Here is a 24,810-nt window from a genome sequence, read left to right as displayed (position 1 = left end):
TCCCTCAATAATGTCTTTTATGCTAATCTTAGAGAAATCATTGTGATGATTTGCTATTATCTACTTGTGCCTGCTATGTCTTTCCTTTGCTTTTTGAATAAATTGTAATTTGGATTCTTCTGAGATTGGGGTGATTATTGTTTTGTACCTGTTTAATGTCACTTTAAAAATATTGTCAATTTGGAATTGTTCTGAAAATGTTGTGAAATTTGTAAAATAAGATACAGCAGTTTATTGGGTAGAGTTGTCTATCTAGCTGAATTTTATCCACTTTGTTTTGTCAGTGTGAATGTCTAGATTAGACTTAATCACTTTATTGTGGGTGTCACAGAGAAGGCTTTGCAATTTTCCCAAGCTTAATGTAATTAATAGAATGTTAATTAAGAAGTTTTTTAGCACTAGCAAAAGACCTTAGGTGATCATGTTTTCTTGTTTTACGCCTCATTTGATGTCAGTAATTAATGACTCATTGAATAAAATGATCATGGTCCCATCTGTTATAAGGTTTTTTTGTACAATTTTAATGAGTTGAGACATCTTGTTTGGGTAGAACTTTCAAGGCCACATTTGCCTTATCCATTCAAGTGCTTTGCAAAAATTAGTAAGCTCTAAGAATAGATAGCAGTATCTTTTATTTTGTCTTTTATTCTATATCTATTTACAGGACTTAAAAGTCACATCTTTTCTGATACTAGCACAACTCTGGTACAGGCTTTCATAACTTGACTGCGGGACTGTTACAGTAGGCTGATGCCTACTTTTAGTCTGTACTCTATTCTCCATTTGACAAGCACAGTGATTTTCCTAAAATGAAGGTCCAACCATGTTACCATTCTTCCTAATAAACTAGAGTAGCTCCTTTTTTCCTTCTAGGATCAAATATAAAATCCTCTATTTGTGTTTCAAAATCTTTCATAACTTCTTAACTCTCCCCATCTTTCCAGACTTGTTAAAACTTTCTCCCCACAATATACTCTTCATTTTAGTGACAGCTGCCACCTGTATGTTCCAGAAAGAAGACATTCCATCTTTCAGCTCCAAGTACTTTCTCTAACTATCCTCTGTGCCTGGAATGTTCTCCTCATCTCTACCTGCTGACTTCCTTAAGTTCCTTATAGTTCCAACTAAAATGCCATCTTTCCAAGTCTTCCTTAATTCCACTGCCTACCCTTTGTTAATTATTTCCTTTTAATCTTTTATTATAGCTTATTTGTACAAATTTGCTTTTTTTTGTCTCTCCATTTAGGTTATGAATTAATTATATGTGGGGAGGGAACTCTTTTTGTATCACTAGTACATATCACAGTTCTGGTATATAGTGGCACTTATTAAAAACTTTTGAGTTGAATTTTCTATATCTCCTGGTGATATAATAACAAAGATAATATGAAAGAAGAGAAAATAGTGTGGGAAACTTGACTGCATGTTTCTTATATTTCACCAAGGATATTCTCAATGTATGATTAGACTGTTCTCAGATATTTAAGATGAAAAGGTAGTTAAATGGTTATTTTCTCAATCATTTTGGGAGGGATGGGAAGGAAGAATAAAAGTCTCTTAGTGTTCTTTTGGATTTTTCCCCTTTTTAAAGTAATTTGAAAATAATACCTTTCAAACTGTCCCATTTAGAATGTATTTCTTAGATTATATAATGCATATTAGGTTCAGACATTCTTTCCAAATAAATATCCTTAAATTATAGTATTCCTTTCTTATATGTTATGTGGATTATTGGGATGGTATGTGGCCCCCTCTTTTATAGATTTCTGTAAAGACATTGGCTGACTTGTTCTATTTAACCATTGGTTGTCCATTATTTCATTTACCAATGCTTTGGTGGTGATATGATTTAGATTTTATGGCATCTTTCAGATTCTTTTAATCTCGAGAACTTTTCTGGAAGCTAATACTATTTATAGTCTTCTCTTTTCCTCTTTGTAATGTTTTTCAAATGAACTTGTCCTCTAATCAGTGTTGTCTTTGGTTATCATGTCTTTCTGTAAACAGATAAAAGCTATGAGGAAGTTTCTGGCTTCTTTTGGCTTTTTTCATGTGTTGCATTTTGACATTTTTAATTTACTTCAAATCAAGTCAGTGTTTTTACTTTTCTTTATTTCTCATTTTTTGGGAAAGCAACTTGTGTAGATAGATTGGGTTGGAATTGCTAGACATATGTAGTGTTCTCTCATTTTCAGCTATTCTTCTAGATGTGATTTCACATTCATCCTTAACTAGTTGGCAATATGATTACATACACACAGTTGATTCTGAAATGACTACTGTTTTTCTAATGAGTTGCTACCTCTCTGTAAAATTTGTTCAATTTTATTTTTTATGATATCCTTGCTGAATCAGTTTTTAAATTTTTTTTATTCTGAATTTAAACACCAAAAAAGCATTTTCATATATAGAGCAGAACAGAGAAAAAAAAAAATCCCTGCATGAAACTGAATCTCCATTTAAATCATTTGCTTTAAAAAAAAATAATAGAATAATTTTGCATATAATTTATAAAACTTGTTTGCCTCTGCTGTTTTGAATTTCCTTATAGTTCTTTTCTGTGCATTTAAAAAATGTTAAATGGTCCTTTAAAATTTTCACATCTCTATTGCTACTGTTGATTTTTTTTCCAAGTCTTTTGATTTTGCTTCAATATTTCTTGCTGTTTCATAGAGATGTTGATTCTGTTTATTTTGTTCTAGTTTTCAGGATTTTCATTTTCTTGAGTCAGGTTTATCACTTTCTCTTCTAAGATAGTTGTTTTCTTTCTTATCTCTTGTATCATTTCTTTTAGGCATTCATGTAGTTCTCATGGAAAATCCATTTTTTCTGTCAAGTCTGTAGTTAGATTTGTACTAATTTTTAACACTTGATGTTTAGTTTACCTATCTCTATAACTTTATCTTGTAAATTGGAGCTTTGTGCCAGCATCATGTTCTGCTCCTTGCTATATTTTTGGGTGAGGGGATCTTGTTATTGTCTCAGGACCTAGCTGCCCTTCATTATTCTTTCTCTAAAAAAAAAAAAAAAAAAAAAAAAAAAAAAAGTTAACTCAAATCCTTTTGAGGAATTTATGTTTTTATTGCATACAGCTGACTCAAGGATAATTCCCATATCAATAATAAGTCTTTTCCTACCTGTTTAATTATAACTTATCTAGTTTTGTGGAGTTATTTGGTGCTTGCAATGACCATATTCTATACATGTTCATGATATAGGAATGTAAAGTAAATCTTTTCATAATCTAAACTTTTGGCTTCTTTCTTTACAGGTTCTTTACAGTTCTTTACAGAACCCTGTTTTCCCATGATTTTTCTTCATTCTCATCTGTTTTCCTGCTTTTGTATTAAAGTTACCAAGTATCAGAGTGTGTATGTGTATTTGATTTGGTTTGTCTCATCAAGTACTTGGTAGAATTTATCTACCATTTCATTCCTCAACTGACAATGATTAAATTGGATGTTTTCATGGTAATTAAAAAAGCACTTTAGCATTATATTATGTGATGACCAGAAAATCCTTTGAAATGATGTTTCTTGTTTCCTCTGGGAGTACAATAAAAAAAACATTTTGTAAACAAATTTCTTTGCTTTAAAGATTTATCCCTTTGTTTGATTGTAATATCCTTCCTTCTTCCCCCCCCCCTCTAAAATTTTGTTTATAGTTCAGCTCCTCTAATAACATGTGCACTCTTCAGTCATTGCAAGAAACTTTAGATTAGAATGCTGGCAGTCAAATTGGTTTGTTGATCATCTAAAAATTATTGTGCAAGCCACAAAACCCTCTATCCTTTTCCTTTCACTTTTTCACTATTACCACACAGATTTGAGTTTCATGGGTATTCCATGGGTATTATTTTACTGATCATATACTTCTCTATAACTTATCAGGTGGGGCTTCAAAAAACAGATTCAATCTTTTACAAGGGTCATACTCAAATTCTTCCTAAAATGATAGAACCTGCCAGAATTTAGTCTTTAGCGACTGAGACTTTGAGAACTCAGAGTTATCTATACACAATGATAAAGTTTAAGAATTTTGGCTTTGTGGATTGTTTTGAAAAATACAATGGAAAAATCTGTGTTAATTCTTATTCACTTCTTGTTTATATCTAGTTAACTTGGAAACAATCATTTTAAATTAGTTGTTTCAAATAAGACTTTTGAGTTTAATTTGATATGTACTTTTTGTTTTGACTAATATTTTCTATTCTTTATCTCTTTATTATTTCTTAAAGGTTAATTTGATGAGACCATGCCCTTTCTGGGCAGAAGATGGCCAATGTTCTATAAAAGATTGTCATGTGGAACCCTGCCCAGAGGTATAAAACCAAGAAGGGAATAAAGTATTGTCTTTCATATGTAAAAAGACCTACTTTTATATCAAAAAGGCATTGGTCTTTGCATTATTTTTCTGTTAAAAAGTGATGGATTTGGTCTAATCCATTTATATAGTCTCATTTATTTCCCTTCTCTCCCTTGTAAAAAAAAAAAGTGAGAGACAAATATTTATACTAATTGGTTAGAATTAAACATGTAGTGTGTGTGGTCCTCAAATAGAGAAGCTACTTGCCTTTCTGAAGATTTGAGTAGTAATTATGATTGTTAGTTTTGTGATCTAAACTACTATGTTAATATATATGCAAAAGAAAATAATTTTGGAATGGTTCTGAAAAGATATTTGAAGTATCCAAAACTTTTACTAAAACATTAATATGCAAAGATAATTAAAAACAAACATATTTTAGAGTTTGCCTTTATCACAAAAAGGCAATTTTATTCCCCCTTAACTCTAGCTAAAAGATAGGGTCCTATTTCAGTTTCTCCTTTCTGTACTTTTTCTCCAGACTTGATTTGTTTTTCAGAAAAATAAGAAAAGAATATAAAAAAGAGTATGAATAGTCAGTGAGGAAGGAAACCACTTAGAAAATTTGTCTCCAATTCTTTTCTCCAGAGATACCTGGAAGATATATTTTCAAGTTAATCATCTGTTTTAGTATTTTTATCTGCTTCCTATTAAAAATAGATATTTCTTTTCAATATTTAGATTTTTTAAAATTTGTAAAATATTGTTGGTTATTTAAGTAGTTACAAAAATTTTTCTTTTTTAAATTTTCTCCTTTTTCCAGCCTGCTTCCTGATTGCTATCTGCTCTACTCCTCCTTTTCACCATCTCTGCAAGTTCTTAACTTGGGTTGGGAGTCTGAACCATAGTAGATTGCTTCTAGAGTCAGCCATTGTTAGCAATCTAGAAGGTCATAATGGGTCAGAGGGACATAATTGTAGGCTTCCCTTTCATCTGGAACTCCTGTCATGGTATTTCTCTGCAGTTTTCATTGAAAATGTGTAAGAAGTTAAAATAGAGACCCTCTTTTGAATCTCTAATTAGAATTACACTGCTGCTTGCTTGCTTCTAAATTTGTTCACCTCATGGTATACTGTGACCCTTCCTTACCACCCAATTCCATACATGCTCATAAGTCCCTTGTCTGTGGCCCAGAACTGCATAGGAGCAATAAAGCTGCCACATGGTATCTCTTCTCATGCCCTGCTCACAACAGGTCTGGGGTCTCCTTTTGAAGGCCTCTTAAGGGCCTCTCATTTGAGCTGGAGTGCTCTGCAAGATCCCTTATTATCCTCTTCAGATCTCTCCATCACCAGTATTCCAGACTTTTCTGTCTATCTGTGCCAGCCTGTACTTGAAAAGTCACAGGTGACTTTTTCTTGAATTTTCCCCTGAGGATTTAATCTGGTATATTAACTAGATTTCTTTGGAGGATTTGGAGGATGAGCTCATTATAATTGATCCTGCTATCTGAAAAGCATTGAATTTTACCTAAAGTGCCCCCCCCCCAAAAAAAAAAAAGTATTTGAAAAATCACTTATAATTCATAGATCTGTTTATTTGGGGTTAAAAACTGTCATAATAGCTTTATGAAGAAATCTTAGAACTGAATTTACTTGATTAAATTTTCTGAATTTTCCCTTTATTCTTTATATATGGTTAGTTTATCTTCAGTAAATTATAGCTTTATCTAGTACCAACTAATGTTATTAATTTCTTACAGCAAAAAAAAAATCTAGTAAATAAAAATTGGATAGACAGCATGTCCTATTGGGTTAGGAAGGTCTTGGTTCAAGTTCAGCCTCTTAATTCTTATAACTTGGTGACCTTGACCAAATCACTTAATTTCATAGTATCTCGGATAACTCTCAAAGACTCTTAAGTTGTACAATAGTAACTTTTATCTATTCGTAGAGAGAGTTTCTTCACTGAGAGTTCCCTACATTCAAAAACTAATAGGTCCAAACAAAAAAAAAATAAGAAACTCTCAGCTTTTTAGATTTCCAAAATGTTGAGAGGGTGGTTTAAATGACTTCCCCTTTTAATAAGAAACTTATTTACAAATCAATAAATTGAAATAGTTCAAATATGATAAAGGAAGTCTACTAGAAAGAATTTTAGGCATTGTGACTACTTTATGCCCTTAAGTATGCCACTTACATACCTCTCTAACTTGTACATTTCTAAATGAGAAATTATACTTCATATTACCTTCTACTTCAGGAGATGACATGGAACACTATTATAAGGGATATAAATTTGGTCCCTTCCCTTGAAAAAAAGTACTTTGTGAATTTAGGATTACATGGTATTGATAATTTGAATCATATATATTTTTTGAAAATATTTAAGCGTTTAATATACTCTTTTTTCCCCCTCTTTTCAGAGCAAAGTTCCAATGGGAATTAAAGCTGGGAGTTCTAATAAGGTAAGTCATTTTTTTCCCTCTGAACTAATCTAATATTTTCATTGAGTGAAATCTATCAATTACAAAGTTAATGGAGAATAGAGAAATTTTGTTTCATGTTTCTGTTACATATCACATATATAGGCATAAGATTTCAGTAAGAATAATTCTGTAGGAATAAAGGCAGGGAGTTGCCTGAGCTCTCCTCCAAATACCTTTAAATAATGACTAAAGAAATTTTAGAACACCAGGACCCACAAAAAATCAGAATGAAACTATTTTCCAGCCCAAGACCACTTAGGAGATTGGCACGTTTACATTAGGGTGAATAACATCTAGACCACACCAGTGCAGACTAACCCCAGAAAATGGTCGTTGGAGTGATTGAATCACAGTGGCATTTTTTGGTTCTCTCAGTCCACAGATGGTAAGGGCATAGGACAACGGATCAGGAAGAGATTTATATATGAATTTAGTTTCAGGCCTTGGAAGAGAGAGAATTTTAAAAATCAAAGAGAAATAGAGGAAAAGTTGGGAGAAGAAATGAGTGGTGTAAAATAATCATGAAAAGTGAGTTAACAACTTGGGAGAAGGCACAAAAAATATTGAAAAAAATAATACCTTAAAAAACAGAATAGGTCAAATGGTAAAAGGACAAAAACCCAATGAAGAGAAGAGTGCTTTGAAAAGCAGAATTAGTGAAATGGAAAAAGAGGTATGAAAGAAAGGTAAGAGGTATTTCATTGAAAAAAATAATTCCTTAAAAGTTAGAACTGGGCAAGTGGAAACTAATGATCTTGTATAAGACATCAAAAAAACAATGAAAAAAAAACAGAAGAAAATGTGAAATGCTGAGTGGATAAAATAGAAATTGAAAGAATCCATCAATCACCTTCTGAAAAAGATCCCAAAATGAAAAGTAGGAATATTTAGCCAAATTCCAGACCTTCTAAATCAAGAAGTAAATACTGCAAGCAGCCAAAAAAAGAAACACTTTTGTGGAATTAGAGTCAGGGTAACACAAGATTTAGCAGCTTCTACATTAAAGGCACAGAGAGCTTGAAGTATGATGTTTCAGAAAGCAAAAGAGCTAAGATTACAATCAAGAATATGCAGCAAAACTAAATATAGTCCATCAGGAGGAAAATGGATATTCAGTGAAGTAAAGGACTTAAAAATATTCCTGATGAAAAGACCAGAACTGAATAGAAAATTTGACTTTCAAATATAAAACACAAAAGCAGAATAAAAAGGCAAACAGGAAAGATAAATCATAAGAGATTTGCTAAGATTAAGTTGTTTATATTTCTACATAGGAAAATGATATTTATAACTCCTAAAAACTTACTTGTTATCAAGGTAGTTAAAAGGAGTATACATAGAAAGCAGAAGTATAAGTTGAATGGAATGATATGATTATCTTAAAAAAATAAAATTAAGGGTGATGGATGTGGCTTTTTTCAACAATGAGATGATTCAGATCAACTCTAATAGACTTGTGATGGAGAGAGCTATCTGTACCCAGAAAGAGAATTATGGGGACTGAATGTGGATCACAACACAATATTTTCACCTTCTTTGTTGACCTTACTTTCATTGAAATTGGCTCAAAGAGGGAATAATACACATTCAGTTGGGTGTAGTAATCTGTTATGAGAGAAGAGAGTGGAAGGAGGAGGGAGGGAGTAAAAAGGATAAGCAAGAGAAAAATGGCATGAAATTCAGGAAACACATAGTTGATAATCATTATTGTTAAAAAGTTTTTACAGTGAGCTTCTCTGATAAAGATCTCACTTCTCAAACATAAAAGAGTCATTTCTAAAAGTAAAAGCCATTGTTCAATTGATAAATGATCAAAGAATATGAAAAGGCAGTTTTCAGAAGTAGTCACAAGTATCTAATAATATAAGAAAACACTCTATATCAGTAGTTCACAAGCTTTTGTCCTCAGTATCTTTATACTATTAAAATTATTGTGAATCTGTCCAAAGAGGTTTTGTTTATGTGGTTTATATTTATAGATATTTATCATGTTCGAAATAAAAACTAATTTTGAATTTGTAGACCCTCTAAGAAGGATTTCAGAGTCTCCTGGGATTCTTTGAACCATATTTTGAGAAGCACTGTTATAAATCCCTACTGATGAGAGAAATGCAACTCTGAACTACTCTTTCATACCTATCAGATTGGCTAATATGACAGGAAAGGAAAATGACAAATGTTGGAAGGGATATGGAAAATTAAAACGTTAATGTACTATCAGTGAATTTGTATATGATGCATCAATTCTGGAGAACAATTTGGAACTATAGCCAAAAGACAATAAAACCACGCATATGCTTTGCTCAAGTAATACCACCACTAAGTTTATATACCAGCAGGAGAAAAAAAAAAAAAACAAACCCTATGTACAGAATTATTTATAGTAGCTGTTAAAGTGGTTGCAAAGAATTGGAAAATTGAATGGATATCCATCAATTGGAAAATGGCTAAAGAAGTTTTTGTATATGATTATGATCAAATACTAATTTATGCTTTAATAAATGATGAGCAAGATGTTCTCAGAAAAGAAAAAAAAACATGAAAAGATTTACATGAATGGATACAAAGTGAAATGAGCAGAATCAGTATATTCTACTCAATAATAGCAATATTGTATGATGATCTGTGAATAATTTAATTCTCAGAAATACAAGGATCTAAAACAGTTCTGAAGGATTTATAATGAAAAGTGATGTCTTTTCTCCAGAGAAAAAATTGGTAAAACCTGAATGCTGATCAAAGATTCTTTTTCTTTGCTTATTTTTCTTGTTTGTTGTTTATTTTGTCAGTGTTTTCTTTCACAGAATAACTTACATGGAAATGTATTTTGCAAGATTTAGACATTTATAATGTATATCAAATTTTTTGCCTTCTCAATGAGGAGAAGGGGAAGAAGGAAGAGAATTTGGAACTCAAAATTGAGGGGGAAAATGTTTTAAAAATTTACAAGTAATTGGGAAAAATTAAAAATTGTTAAATAAGATTTTTTTAAAAGCAATTTTGTCCTACAAAACTAACTCCTTGTAAACAGTGGCAATATTTAGTGGAAATAATATGCTTTACCATTTTTCACTAAATAGTATAATGATTTTGAAATTACTCAGACTTGATTTTCTGGTACCCTTGAAAGGATTTTACTATACTTTGCTGAACTCAATTTTATTCACTTTGACATTGGGCACCTTACCAACTCTATAAGTAATCCCTGTCATCTAGATGTATTCTGGTCTTCTATAGTAATTAACCTGTCTTTTCCAAGGCTAAATTGTAATCAATAGTAAATAGTTGTCAAATTTTTGAGCAAGGTACTCTTCAGATGTACATAATATATAGAATTTCCAAGAATTTCTAATTACTTTTCTGTTTTCCACTTGAACTACCAAGTTTAAGGCAATCAATTTTATTTTTCCCTAGAAAGTAAAATGTCCTCCACCCTAATTTCTGTAATGAGAACATTTACTTTTAAAATTGGGCCAGGACTATGTCAGCTGACAGGATTAGCAAATTAAGTCTGTATTTGTCTGGTTATATTTTCTTGTAGAGTTTTGATTCTTTGTTCTGAGATTTTGCTGATAGGATGATACTAAATTCTGTTCCATCATTCTGTATGATTTATTCTGACTTGAATTTTAAATTTGTTTTAAAATGTTAAGTAACGATTGTTAAATGTACTTATGGGTTTTATTACAGTATTCAAAAGCAGCAAATCATACCAAAGAAATAGAAGACTGTGAGCAAGCTAATAAACTGGGAGCAGTTAACAGCACATTGAGGCAAGTAATATTTAAGTAGCATTACTTTTTTTTATCAGAAATCTATTTTTTTGTGAGATCTATGCAGGAATTTTTGTCAAGCTTTAATGAAGGTTCCCTTTAAAGTGCCAAGTAACACTTAAGAATGTCAGGAGAAGTTACAAAATACCTAATAACAGATTTCTTTGGTCTGCTTGTGTGTGTGTTTACATGCATACATATATGTTTTGGCTAAAATGTGAATTCTAGCTAATTGGATTAGCTGCACAAGTCCCAGTGGGACCAGTAGATGGCAGCAGTAGCTTAGTCCAAAGGTTTCTTCTCAGCAGTGGTTATTAGAGAAACCAGCCAGATTAGCAAAGTCCTCAGTTCATAAAGGGAACAAATTGCCAAGTTAGCAAGAAGGCTTTAGCAGGTAAAAAGAAAGAAAAGCTAGTAAGTAACGTTAAATTCTAAAGCATTAAGTTATTGGAATTGAGGTTTGGCAGATCGACAAAACAGAACAGTTAAAAAGTATTTAAGTACTTGTTAGGTGCCAGATCATGTGAGGGGTTCTAGGGCTTCAAATATAAAAAACTTACTTTCTAATTGGGAAGACACCAAGGATATATAAAAGTGTTCAGAATAAATAAATAAACATAAGATAATTTAGAGTGATGCACTAATAATTTGGGGCATGAGACAAGATTTCATGGAATAGATGATGCTTAAGTTTTATCTTAAAAGAAGAGGGGGACTTTGAGGCAGAAGTGAGGAGAGAATACATTCTGGATATGGGAGATCCCCAGTACAAAGGAGTAAAATGAGGTATGAGTAATATAGATAAGAAACAAAGAAGGCCATTTTTAGCTGTAAAAAGGTCTTTTTAGATATATGGACTAGTGCGAAGAGGGGAGTAATGTTCAGTAAGACTCTAAAGTGAAGGTATGATGTGTTTCAAAAACTAAGTAGAAGAATGTTTAGTTTATGCTAGAGGCAATAGAGAGGCACTGGCAATATCTGTAAGGAATGTTACTAATTACCAAGGAAAATTACTATAGCATTATGTACAATGGATTGGAGTATGGTGAGAGTAAAGTCTGGGAGACTTATTAGGATGCTGCTGCACTAATCCTGATGAGATAATGAGGGCCTAACTAATGTTGTAGTTGTAAGTGGGGAGAGGGGGTCAGATGACAAAGATTAGAGGTTTTACCAGCAAAATTTGGCAACTGATTGGATATGTATCAGATAACCTGAAAGCTCAGAGAGCCAAGGATAATGATATGGTGATCTGGGAGACTGGAAGGATGTTATCCATAGATTTATTAAGCTCCTGGAAGTGCCAGCCATTAGGTACAAAGTATATAAAAACAAAGAATCTCTAAATTAACTTACTTTTATACCTCATTAAAAGTTAAAACTAAAATGTAAAGAGCATAAATAGAGTTTGTAAATACAAAGTGCTTCCATACCACATAGTTTTGGAAGGAGGATTTATCAGCCATCAGGATCATAAAAGGCTTCTTTATGCAGAATATTTTTCGTGATAATTTAAGATGAATCTTAAAGGAAAAGCTAGATACTAAAGCATATGTAAGGAAAAATTACATTCCATTTGTGAAAAGGACAGTTGTAGTAGCAAAGCCATGTAGATGGCAAACAGAATGTCATAATTGAAGAATTGAGATGACCATTTTGCCTAGATGGTAGAATGTGGTAGAGGTAGTGTTGGAAAGGTAGGTTAAGACCAGATTGTTTAGAGCCTTAAAAGTTAAATAGAGGGGTTTACCTTTTAAGGACAATAGGAATATGCTCAAGTTTATGGTATTGGATAATTACAGACAGTTTCTATTTTGGATTAGAGTAGGGTCAGATTTCAGATTAGGAATTAATTAGGAGATTGATATACCTCTGACATGATCAGGGCCTGAACTAAGTTAGTTGCTGTGAGGATATGGAGAAAGATTTGAAAGTAGGAGAATGTCATGAAAGGACAAACAGCAAGATTTGGCAACTGTTTGGATATGTGGGGTGAGGGAGAATGAGGAATCTAGGATTATGCTACTGGAATAGTGATGATGTCATTAATAGAAACAGGCAAGTTTGGAAAAAATAAAGCACTTGGAAGCAAAGATAATGAATTCAGCTTTAAAATTTCTTAAAATGAGTTTAAGATATTTCTAGTGCATTTGTTTTGAAATGTCTAACAGGTAATTAGTAATGGAACAGACTAGAATCCAGGGGAAAGACTGGAAATATTTAGATATTTAGACCTTTAAGTGATCTGCATAAAAATGAGAGTAAAACACTTGGGAGTTTTTGAGTATAGAATCTGTATAATAGAAGAGAAGAAGGCTCAGGATAAAATCTTAAAGAATATCCACAATTAGAGGTTGCGATAAAAGTTTAAGTCACAAAAAGGGACTGATCACTAGATAAATAGGTAGGAATTGTGCATGTATGTCTGTAATAAAATGAAGCCTTCCAATTAATGTAAATTATTATCCGATTAGTGCCAGTGATATTTTTATTGTATCTCTTTAGTAGAAGTTCTTTTATATTATGCAGTGTTACTATGTTTTTCATGGAAAATACATTTTTATTCACTTTTTCCTATTATTTTTACCTATCACAGGCCAGCTAATGGATGAATTTTTAGTTTGAAATTGCCTTTTTAGATTATACTAAAAAAAAAAAATCTGATACAGAAACAAGGAAAATTTCAAATTCTAAATTTAATTTTTCTTTTGATTTCTTCCCTCTAGTAATCAAAGTAAAGAAGCTTTCATTGATTGGGCAAGATATGATGATTCACAGGACCACTTTTGTGAACTTGATGGTAATAAAATAGGCCTATTTAAATTATGTGAAATTTAATTTTCATTTTAGAAAGTAAATGATTAAAAGGGGAAATCATCTGATGTAGTGGATAGAGAACAGTTCTTGGAGCCAGGAAAATTTGGTTTGAAGTTTCATCTATGATCCATAATGATTGATTTACCCTGTCAAGTCACTTAAACTCTCATTTGTCCTAAGCAGGTCTCTAAGAGAGTAAACTTCAGAGAAGGTGCCAACCTGCATTGATAGAGGAAATTTCTTTATCTCATTCTTTACTTTACCAGCGAAGTATATAGAACGAGTTTCTTTCTGTATTTCCTACATCAGAGATGTCAGTCTCAGTGCTGGCTTAGTGATGCCTGAATCTAGATAAAATTTAATTGGGAATTATTTAACAAAGTAAGATAAAATACATTATGATTTGAATAAAATTATGTTTTAATTCCATGTTGTGTAGATTCAGACTTTCAGAAAATTGTGGTGTCTCTGTGCTTTACTCCATAGTTTTCTGAAGGGTAAAAGGAAACTGAAATTCATGCCTACTTAAAACAGACATCACATCTCTTTTTCTTGAGACATCACATAATAGAATAGAACTTTAGTAAGGGATTGCTGAATGCTATATAGCTCTGGACAAATGCACAGTAATAAAAAGCTTCTAAAGGGATTGTGCAGTTTTCTAAATGGAGAAGAGGAAAGGAAGAATAGTTTCAATATAAATATTAACATATAAGAAGAGTCTCACTTCATAGCACATTTTATAAGATAATGATTTTATAAGATTATTATATACTAGTTGTTGCAAATAGTTTAATAAAGAAGAATACTAAAGAATTATGAGAGTAGGTCATTTTTGTTAGATATAAACTAAAAATGTCATTGTGAGTATGTTCTATTGAATATAGAGATAGCATAGTAAGCAGCTGAAGTACTATTTGTTCTTTAATTGTTAACCAGTAGCTGAGTTACTCTTATTTTCTTTGAGAAATGTTAAAAAGAATATGTTTGGGAGCAGCTAAGATGGCACAGTGGATAGAGCATCAACCCTGAAGTCAAGAGGACATGAGTTCAATGTGGCCTCAGACACTTAATACTTCCTAGCTGTGTGACCCTGGGCAAGTCACTTAATCCCAATTGCCTCAGCCAAAAAAAAATAATAATAATAATAATATGTTTGGATTATCATATTTCTGTGAAAGCAAATCTTTACATCTAAGCTAGTTGATTTTTTTTCAAAATGAAAAAATATTGCTAAAACCGTTTTGCTACTTTCCATTTTCTCATTCTGTCTGGTCTTACAGTGAAATCCTGATTATTTTCTTTTGTCTTTTTTGACAACTTGGTATTGTTTTTAAAAACACATTAGCTAATAATAGCCAACACATATAGTGTTTAGCCAGGTACTATGTTAAGCCCTTTACAATTATTATCTTATTTGATATTTGTAATAATCCTAGGAGGTAAGGTGCTATTATTATCCCCATTTTGTAGATGAAGAAACTGAGGTAAATAGAGTTTGTGAAAAGGTAGTAAATATCTTATTTGTAAGAAACTGAGGTAAATAGAGTTTGTGAAAAGGTAGTAAATATCTAAATCCAAATTTGAACTCAAGATTTAGATTCCAGGTCTAGTTCTCTATCTAATGTCATCCAATTGCCTCAGTTAATTATAATTAAGAATGATAGTCTCAGGTCTGATTGTGTTATTTCCCCTACTCAAAAATCATTTGTTCTTGCCTCTAGGATAAAACAAATTTCTTCGCCAATTATTTAATGCCCTCTACAATCTGACTTATACATCACGTTCCAATATTACTCCCCTTCGTGCTCTCTCCAATCCTATTAAACTACCCTGCTAGCTATTTCCTTTTGGACCTTTGCTTAATATGTTCCTGCTGTGTGGAAATTTACCATGCCTTCTTGTTTTAATTCATAGCTTTCTTTAAGATTTAATTCACCTGTAACTTCCTACATTGAAGTTTTTCCTAATTTCCAAAGTAGTGCTCTTTTCCTCTTGAAAATACAAAAGTATTTTCAATAAAAAGTAAATAATAATAATATTATATAATAATAATAATAAATATGATAATAATAATAAGTAAATAAAAATATTTACATATCCCTGGGATTATAAAGGTTTTTGTGGGCAAGGACTATCAATTTTTTTTTATCTTTATTGTCTAGCATGTGCCTTTCACATAGCATATGCCTAAATGTTTAAGTTGAATTTTCATATCCTATAAAATAAGCAATTTTCTTTAGATGAAAATCACTGTCACATTTTAAATTCTTTGGGCCTTTAAAAGTAATATGTAAGTCCTATTTTCCCATAAATAATACAAACAGATCAAATGTCTGCAGGAATTATTATTCAGAAAATACTTCATAACACGATAACCAGATTTTTATGTAGGTATGAAGGAGTTATGATGTTCTAGCAGTTAGAAGTATAAAAATTTACATTGTGAAAGGACCTCGGTGGCCATTTAATGTCTGTCCCAACAAGGAATTCCCTAACAAGTGGCCATCCATCCTCTGCATGAAGCAAAACTCACTTTGTCTAGAGCCAGTCTAATCTACTTTTGGACAACTATAATTGTTAGAAGTTTTTTCCTTGACAATAATACTTAAATTGACCTTTTTTTACTTGTATTTATTTTGGGGGTTTCATTCTTCTAAGACCTAACAGAACATGTCTATTCCTTTTCTGTGTTATAGATCTTCAGGTAATTCAAGAAAGTTTCTGGTTCTCCTCAGAAAACTGGGATATCTCTATTTAACTTTTCCTAATATTCATATGATATGACTCCTCCCCCTCACGAATACTCTCATTTTATGTTCTCTCTAGCTCATTTATGTCTCTAGCACATAGAACTCAATACATGCTTAACATGTAGGTCTGATGAGTGCAAAGGATAGTGGAACCATCATTTTCCCTGTTCCTGGAACTTGTGCCTTACCAAATTCAGCCTAAAGTTACATTTACTTTTTTGGCAAAAGTATTACATTGCTAACTCAAATTGAACTTGAAGTCCATTAAAATCTACTAGATTTTTCCCCTCTCAAATTAGGAGAAATCTTACTTTGCAAATTTAGAAGTGAGGATATTTCTTCACATGCCACCCCTGTTTTGCTTGTGCATATAAAATTTATATATTTTATCTAAGCTACATTCTCCATATAGAAACACATCAGTTTGCAAAGAGACTTGCTAAGTGTAGAAAGAGGAATTGGAATGATAAAATTTACTTAAATAGTAAATTCCAAGGAAAGTTAAAAAACACACACACATCAAAAAAGCTGACTTTTTATGTTATAGCAGTTAAAATTTTGTATAGTAATGATACCAATTAAAAAAAATACATAATTGCTTTTGTTGTTTTTCAGTTCAATAAAAGCATTTTAAAGATGAACAATTTTTTTAAACTTTTAAGCTATTCTCTATAATTGGGCTGTGCCTGCCTGACAATTGTAGGTGCTTATTCTGTACATATTTGTTATCTGTAACTTTTGCCATTGGTTTTACTGAAAATTGAGCATTTACATAAGTTCAAATTACAGTTTTCTATCAAAATTTATAAATTTTGTGAATAAGCCCCCCCCCCAAAAAAGGGCAAATTTTAGTAACAGCAATAATACATTTTTTATTAAGTATTCAGTATGTGTTTAGACCACACAAACTAAATATTCCCAGATAATTTAGTTAGGTATGCATACATTTAAGGAGAAAATAAAAAACATAATTAAAATAGGTTATGCCTCTTATAGATTTTTTTCAATTGTATACTTAAAGTTTATAAATGTACTTTGTAAATCTCTAGTAACAGGAAGGCATATTACCCAAATTAAAAAAAAAAGATAATTTCTAGTGATTTTTTTTTTCTTTATCACTGTTGTGCTAATTCATAAATATGCTTCTTTATCATAGTTCATAGGATGCTACTGTTTCTTGTGACTCTTATTTTTTTTGTGACTATTATTTTAAACATTAAATATTTAGTATCTCTTTGTCATAGTTTAGTTGTACTTTGTGATATCAAGTTTTAAATAAGGGGTGAGATGAGACTTATAATTCAGAATTATTTCCTGTTCAGATGAGAGATCTCCAGCTGCCCAGTATGTGGATCTGTTGCTAAACCCAGAGCGTTACACAGGATACAAAGGGCCCTCTGCATGGAGAGTGTGGAATAGCATCTATGAAGAAAATTGTTTCAAGTAATGGTCAAAGGATGGGAAAGGGAGAATAATATTTTATATGTATATGGGATTTGAAAATAGCACTTTATGCTCCTAAATCTCATTTTCTTTCTTTCTTTCTTTCTTTCAGGCCTCGATCTGTATATCGTCCTTTGAATCCATTGGCACCCAGCTGGGGTGGGTTATCTGCATTTACATACTTAGAACTATCTTCAAAATCTCTTTATGTAACTAATCTTGCTTTTTTAGTGGGTGGATAAAAATGATTTATGTTGTTCATTTATGCATCATGTATGATTTTTAAAATTATACATTTGTAGGTGATTTTCACTATACAATTTACCTACATGCTATATAGAATAAAAACTGAATCTATAAATGAAAATATCATTAGAGGTCAAATTTGTTTCATGGTAGATAGATGGCAAGATATCTTGAAAAAACTTTATAGGAATATGGTCTTACATTCAATTACAAAATTGAAAATCCTAAACATGTAGGTTAAGTATTTTTTGCTTCCTAACAACTATGATAGATATTAACTAATTTCCAAGCTTCTTGAATTAAATTAATGTTTTGTTTCCATTTTGGGTAGATTTTGCACTAGCAAGTGTTACCACTTGGTAACTAATTTGAGACAATTAGAGCTATTGCCAGGTTATCTGTTCTGTTTATTCTTAGTCCTAAGAATTCATAAGAAATAAAGTTGGGTACAACCCTGTCATATAATTACAGATATGTCTGAGACAGCTGTTCCCAGCTTAGGCCTGTACTAGGAAAACTCTAACCCTCAGAAATACTCAACCCTCAAAAATTCTAATATTACCTCTGCTACTCTAAATTAGGGGTTAAACTCAACTTATTAGGACTGTTCTGTATTTTTTCCACTATAGCAGTTTGATTTCCATTCACTCTTGTTCTTCAGAATTTCTTCTTGTGTCTTCATAATCTACTTCTTGAGAGTTTCTTATCTCCATTGAACTTATAACTTGAATGGAACTTTAAACCATCAGTTCCTAGATATAGAGACTACCTTATCTTCTCTATAGCACTACCTTTCTTTATATCTAATTTTGCTTTTCAGTTATTAAGTATTTGAATAAGATAAGATTTAATTTAGGAGGCTATTTTAGAATTTTCCTACCTTCTTACTCCCTACAAAGGTATTTGGTTTTATTTTATTTTGACAAATACTTATCACAAGTTAAGGTTTACCAACTCTGCCAAATCCTTTAGTTGCCTCACCATGTAGAAACAACTATGAGCCATCTTTCCAGTCAGCTGCAACTTAGCTCTCATTTCTATGGTAACAATATCAAAATAGATACAATTTCAGTTCTCCAGTAATTGTGGCCATTGATAACTGGATAAGGATTTTACACATAATAATAAAATAACATTGATATGATATATATTTATATAATATAATAAAATATCATATAATTTGTATAGCACCATAATTTTTACAAAATGTTTTACATTTTATCCCCCCAACAACCCTGGGATGTTATAAATGAAGAAACTGAAGCAGGCAGAGATTGAGTGATCTGTTCAGGGTCACATTTAGGAAATGTCCAAGGTCAAATTTGAACCTAGAACTTATGTGACTCCTAACCTAAGTTCTTTATTCTTTCGTACCATTTAGCTGCCATAACATAACAACTGTTGTTAGTTTTTAGGGATGATTAAGTAATTCTTAGCACCTTCAGCGCCTTTTCTTTTGCTGTTTCTATTGCAGAAACTGAAGTTGTCACCACAAGATTGAGGGCTATTTTGTATTATATGTTAAAATGGATGATTCTTAACACTTTTGCCCCTCATAGTCTATAAGTATAAATATAGACAAAGATATAGGAGGAGGACATTTTATATAGAAAGAGACCAATGAGGCAAGTAAGAAAACTATAATGGAGAAAAGGTATAGGAGAATGGAAATAAAGGAAAAGGGTACAAGTACTATCATGGTATATAATCACAGGAGACATCTTCTTTGCTGTCCAGCTGTTCAGTAGCTTCTGTAAGTTTATGATCTTTGATCATCTTTTTAATTAACCACTGTGCATATCTCTTCAAGTGTTCTGAATTTCTCAGACATGTAAACCTATTTTGTGCCAGGGCAATGGCTTAAGTAGTCATTACTTCTTATTTATAGCAACCAGAGCATCTCCTGCACTCTCTAATTTCAGTGAAGTTCTGAGTGCATATTTTAATGGGAAAAAAAGTGTTCAGTATTAGATGAAGGAATTGCAGCATAAATATAATTTAGATGAATGTAAAAATTATTGGTTCTGTATATATAACTGATTTTAAAAAGTCTTTGTGAAGCACTTATTGTGTGCCAAGCATTCTACTAAGAGCCCTAGATACAAAGAGAAAAACAAGACAGTCATTGCTATCAAAGACCTCATATTCTAACAGAGTTCAGCTGCAGAAAACATGGAAAAGCCCAGTGATTCTGAAGATGAAGGGTTTTTTTGGTAATGGCCAGAAACCTGGAGGTTATAATGATAGGCTACATAGTAAGATGATGTATGGGTCCTTCATCACCAGAAGAATTGTAGTTGGTGACTTTCTATAAGAAAATTTAGTCCATATGATATACTTGGAAGTATTTTTACTCCTATAATATAGATTATGGACAAAATTGGTACACATGTTGTATTCCATCTATTAGAAGTTACACTCTTTGTGGGAAGAGACTCTTAGATTTTTGTATTCCTAGCACCTGATACAGTTCCTGGATCGTAGTATGTCCTTAACAATGCCATTTACTTCATATATTCATATTGTGGATTAAATTTTATTCACTGGACTTTTTATAGTAACTCAGGAAAACAATTCTTCAATTTTTGGGTGTCTTATCATTTGCTTTGTGCTAATCCAAAGTTATTAGCATAGCATACATTAGTATATGTTTTCATTTCTCATATTTAATGAATATAGGAATAGAGTTTTTAACTGTCCTATATATTTTAAAATAACTACTGTGTTTTTTTTCCCCCCCCAGGAAAGGATGATGGTGAGTTAAATTTTGATATTTCAAGAAATGAAAATATTTGGAGCTTCAGCATATAAAAGAAAACTTTTTTAAAGGCCAAATTTGGATATCTTCTGATGTATATATTTTATTTATACATAAATATACATGCTATATATATATATATATGTCTGCGTGTGAGTGTATATATATATACACACACACACACATAAATAAAAAATAACAAACACTGAATTTCAGTTATTCCTTCCTAAATCATCACTTTAGTTTTGTCAGTGAATGTATATGTATTCATATATGTAAACATACACATAAATTTATTTGTTGTTTTGTTTTTTCATTTGTGCCTAACTCTTCATGACTTCATTTGGAGTTTTCCTGAAAAAGCTACTAGAATGATGTGTCATTTTCTCCAGTTTATTTTACAGATGAGGAAACGGAGGCATACAGGATAATTTGTTTTTTTGCCCAGGATCACACAGTTTGAATTCAGGAAGATGAGACATGACACTATCCACTGCACCACCTAGCTTTTACACATATGTATACATATATGTACATGTGCTTATGTGTGTACACATATGCACAGATACCCATGCATATACACAGTTATCTGTATATGAGGTTTTTTTTTTTAATACTCTAATTATTAGGTAACTGCTTATCAGTGAGTAAATAATTTTTGTTAAACACATCAAAATTGGGATTCTAGGTACAATATAAAGCTATCCTGTTATTGGGGAATAAAGAAGGACTAGTTTCATATATTAAAAAGACTATGTTGTCATGATATTAAAGACCTTTAGTTTCTTGCAACTTCTCCCCTTCCCTGATAATTTCTCTGAGAAATAGTCATGGTAGAGAACTAACTTCACTAGGTGATTTTCTTTATGATATTTTTAGCTTTTCTGGATTTGGAATATGTAATCTTTTATATATCTTTTTGAGTACAGGGTATTTCTGGTTTCCTGCCTTATATCATTAGTGAATATCAAAGGAAATTAATAAAGTGGTTTACTTCCAGAAGTTAACTGGAAGAATGAGAGGATCGGAGACTGAGGCCCCTAAGAATTATATGAAGGAACTCTATATGTTTAGCTTAGAGAAGATAAGGTATATAGAGGATACTTTTATTTAAGCTATCAAATTATTTGAAAGGCTTACTACAACTTTTTAATACAAAGAATCATTTGTTTAGGAACATTCTCCTAACCAATTTAAGTAAATTAAATTATTTGTAGGCAATGCACACAAATGTTACTTGCGTTTGCTACCACACCTACCATAGTGTTCTGCATACTGTAAATGTTGGACAATTTTAAAATTGGAGTTGTTAACAGCAGATTCATTAGAAGCATTAGATCTAAAACCAGAATTCAAATACCCAACTCTGCTACTTGCTGATCTGTATGACTTTGGGCAAGTCACTTAAATCTTTTGGCTTCAGAGTTCTTATATATGAAATACAATTGCTAAATAGCCAAGAACCCTTCCAGCTCTCAATACTGTCATTTTAATTTAGTCTGATTTCTGTTTTGACTATTAAGAGTTTTAACCAAAATCTCTCTTTTCAGGAGAATCATTCTACAAATGGCTAGAAGGTAAATAACTAAATAATATAATTTATCAGCACTTTGTGTGTGTGTGTGTGTGTGTGCGTGCGCGTGCGCGTGTGTCTACATGTATATAATATATTCATATATATTTAGTATTTACTATAACAGTTCATTTGCTTTTGGCTTTCTGAAAAAACTTTGTCGGGGTGGGGGGGAATTGATCACAGATGCCATGTCTATTATCATTCTTTTTTCCCCCACCTTTTTTTTTATTGATACCTTTTTAAAAAATTCATACTAATGTCCAATATTAAATGCTCCATTTAGTAAGAAAACATTTAAGCAAAATTGTACTTACAAAGCAAGTGGTCTGATTAGCATTTTATATTTTCCTCTCCATCCTCAAATCCATCCCTACCGAAAAAAGGAATCTCTTTTTCATCCTCAGTTCTCCAGAACCTAGATTGGTCATTGTGTTTAAAGAGTTCAGTTTATATTTATTGTTTATAAGTTTATATTGTTATAGTTATTCTGTATATTTCCTTTGTTTAATTGTACATTTCATACAATCGGTTTTACCATGTGTATTTGAATTGCTTATGTTTATCATTTCTTAAAGTACAATAATAACCCAATACATTTCTCTCCCATTATGGGCTCAGCTCTTCTCCAGTCAGTAAAAACTTATGTAATTTCCATTTTCTTTTTGCCAATATGAAAGTGGCTATTATGAATGTTTCAATATATGTATGTGTGTATACACACACACACACACATATATACACACACACATACATACATACATATATACATACAAAGAGAGAGCCTTCTGCTGTTGACCACCCTCAGCATGTATTTCCAATATAAATTGTTCTGTGTGTGTGTGTGTGTGTGTGTGTGTGTGTGTGTGTGTGTGTGTGTGTGTGTATGTGTATCTCCCCCCACTTACTATATAACACTCAGTGAGGATATGAATCAAGAAAGGAAATAAATTTTAGCTGTGTTCTTTTTTCTAATATATAGAATATGAATAGAAGACTGCCTTTCTAAAGTTGTTTGGATTGTGTATTGACTTTTAATTTTAAAATTCTACAAATTATTGTTTTCATTCTAAAATATATGCTTCTCAACCCTTCCTACAATGTCTTCCTGTATAGGTTTATGTCTAGAGAAAAGAGTATTCTATAAGCTAATTTCTGGGCTTCATGCTAGCATCAACTTACATCTGTCTGCAAAATACCTTTTGGAAGGTAATTAGATTTTTAAATATTAAATTCTACATTCTATATATAGTAAATGAAGTAATTATGAAAAATGGATGAATTAGGTATGGAGCTGCATGACTATAATCTCAGCTACCAGGAAGACTTAAGGCTGGAGGATCTTTTAAGTTCAGGTGTTCTCAACTGCAGCAGGTCATGCAAGTTGTATACCTTCACTAAGTTTAGCATCAAAATATTGGGCCCTTGGGATAAGGATAGGTGGGGGAAGTTTGTGGGTATTAAACTTAATATCTAAGGAGGAGCAAACCAGCCCATGTTTGAAATAGCTAGTCAGATGATCTGCACTAGGTAGTGGTGAAACCTGGTCCAAGAGAAGCCTATGCTGTTCAGCTTGAGTGAGACATGGAAGTCTAATATTTAAGCAAAGAAAGAAAATAAATGTTTCCCATATTATAGGTAATTTATATATAAAGGATAATGTTGTTATTGTTGTTGTTACTATATTATTATTACCTTTATCTGTTTAGAAACCTGGGGAAAACCTAGTTGGGGACCCAACATCAAAGAGTTTAAGCGTCGCTTTGACTCTGTGGAGACGAAAGGGGAAGGTCCTAGAAGATTAAAGAACCTCTACTTTTTATACTTGATTGAACTCCGAGCTCTCTCAAAGGTTGCCCCATATTTTGAGCGCTCAATTGTTGACCTTTACACTGGAAATGTAGAAGAAGATGCTGAGACAAAAACCCTTTTGTTGGAGATCTTCCGAGATACAAAGTAAGAATTGAATCTCAATGATTTGAAATTATTTCTTACTTTTACATAAAAGATAGCCAATAGCCTTTTAAAAAATTGAAATGAGAAATGGAGATTAATGTAAGAGTCAGTGTGGGGAAAAATGGCAGAATTAATTTTTAAAGCATCAGGAGAATATCATCACTATTTGAAAATATTTCTGGAAATGGAGTTTAAAAACATTTCTAAATATTTTACTTGAAACTGCTTCACATTTAGGAGATTATTACTACTTCTGTTTCAAAATATAGAACTCTTAAATTTGAATTGTGCATACAAACTTTTTGTTCCATTCTCTGTCTAGAATGCCTTGCTTCACATGCTCACTTTTTAAGATACTTTCATTCCTTGTCTACTTTTGGTTTTTGCTCACTTTCTGAATCTCTACTTGATACATGGCTATTTTAACTTTATAAGGTATTTTTTAGCCAGCATTTTAGTTGTTTGAAAAAAGTTATTTGAAATCCTCCCAAGATGTGTGCTTTTTGTAACTAACATTCATATAATTATTTATTATAAAACACATTACATCTGTTAACTGATTTGATTGTAATAACAGCTCTGCCTTGGTAGGTAATATAAATATTATTATCCCTATTTTATAGTTAAGGAAGTTGAACCTCACGGAGGTCAGTGCCTTGCCCAGTTTCATACACCTAATAATTCTAACCTATCAGGAC

General features: G+C 31.8%; 1 protein-coding gene across 2 annotated transcripts in view; it reads left to right on the top strand.

The window, feature by feature from the left end:
- Positions 1–24,810, top strand: part of ERO1B (endoplasmic reticulum oxidoreductase 1 beta) — a 48,522-nt gene that overhangs the window by 7,810 nt on the left and 15,902 nt on the right. Inside the window, exons 3-12 of one of the 2 annotated variants that reach the window (XM_074262466.1) lie at positions 4,238–4,321; positions 6,731–6,772; positions 10,484–10,566; positions 13,293–13,366; positions 17,459–17,579; positions 17,692–17,738; positions 20,569–20,580; positions 22,134–22,160; positions 23,273–23,365; positions 23,866–24,112. In XM_074262466.1, coding sequence (XP_074118567.1) covers positions 4,238–4,321; positions 6,731–6,772; positions 10,484–10,566; positions 13,293–13,366; positions 17,459–17,579; positions 17,692–17,738; positions 20,569–20,580; positions 22,134–22,160; positions 23,273–23,365; positions 23,866–24,112 — 830 coding nt within the window. The remainder of the gene's footprint in view (positions 1–4,237; positions 4,322–6,730; positions 6,773–10,483; positions 10,567–13,292; positions 13,367–17,458; positions 17,580–17,691; positions 17,739–20,568; positions 20,581–22,133; positions 22,161–23,272; positions 23,366–23,865; positions 24,113–24,810) is intronic. The other variant, XM_074262467.1, reaches the window with a different exon arrangement.

This window comes from Sminthopsis crassicaudata, chromosome 4 (genome assembly GCF_048593235.1).
Source record: "Sminthopsis crassicaudata isolate SCR6 chromosome 4, ASM4859323v1, whole genome shotgun sequence".
NCBI classification, from domain to species: Eukaryota; Metazoa; Chordata; class Mammalia; order Dasyuromorphia; family Dasyuridae; genus Sminthopsis; species Sminthopsis crassicaudata.
This window is presented reverse-complemented; position numbering and strand designations above follow the sequence as displayed.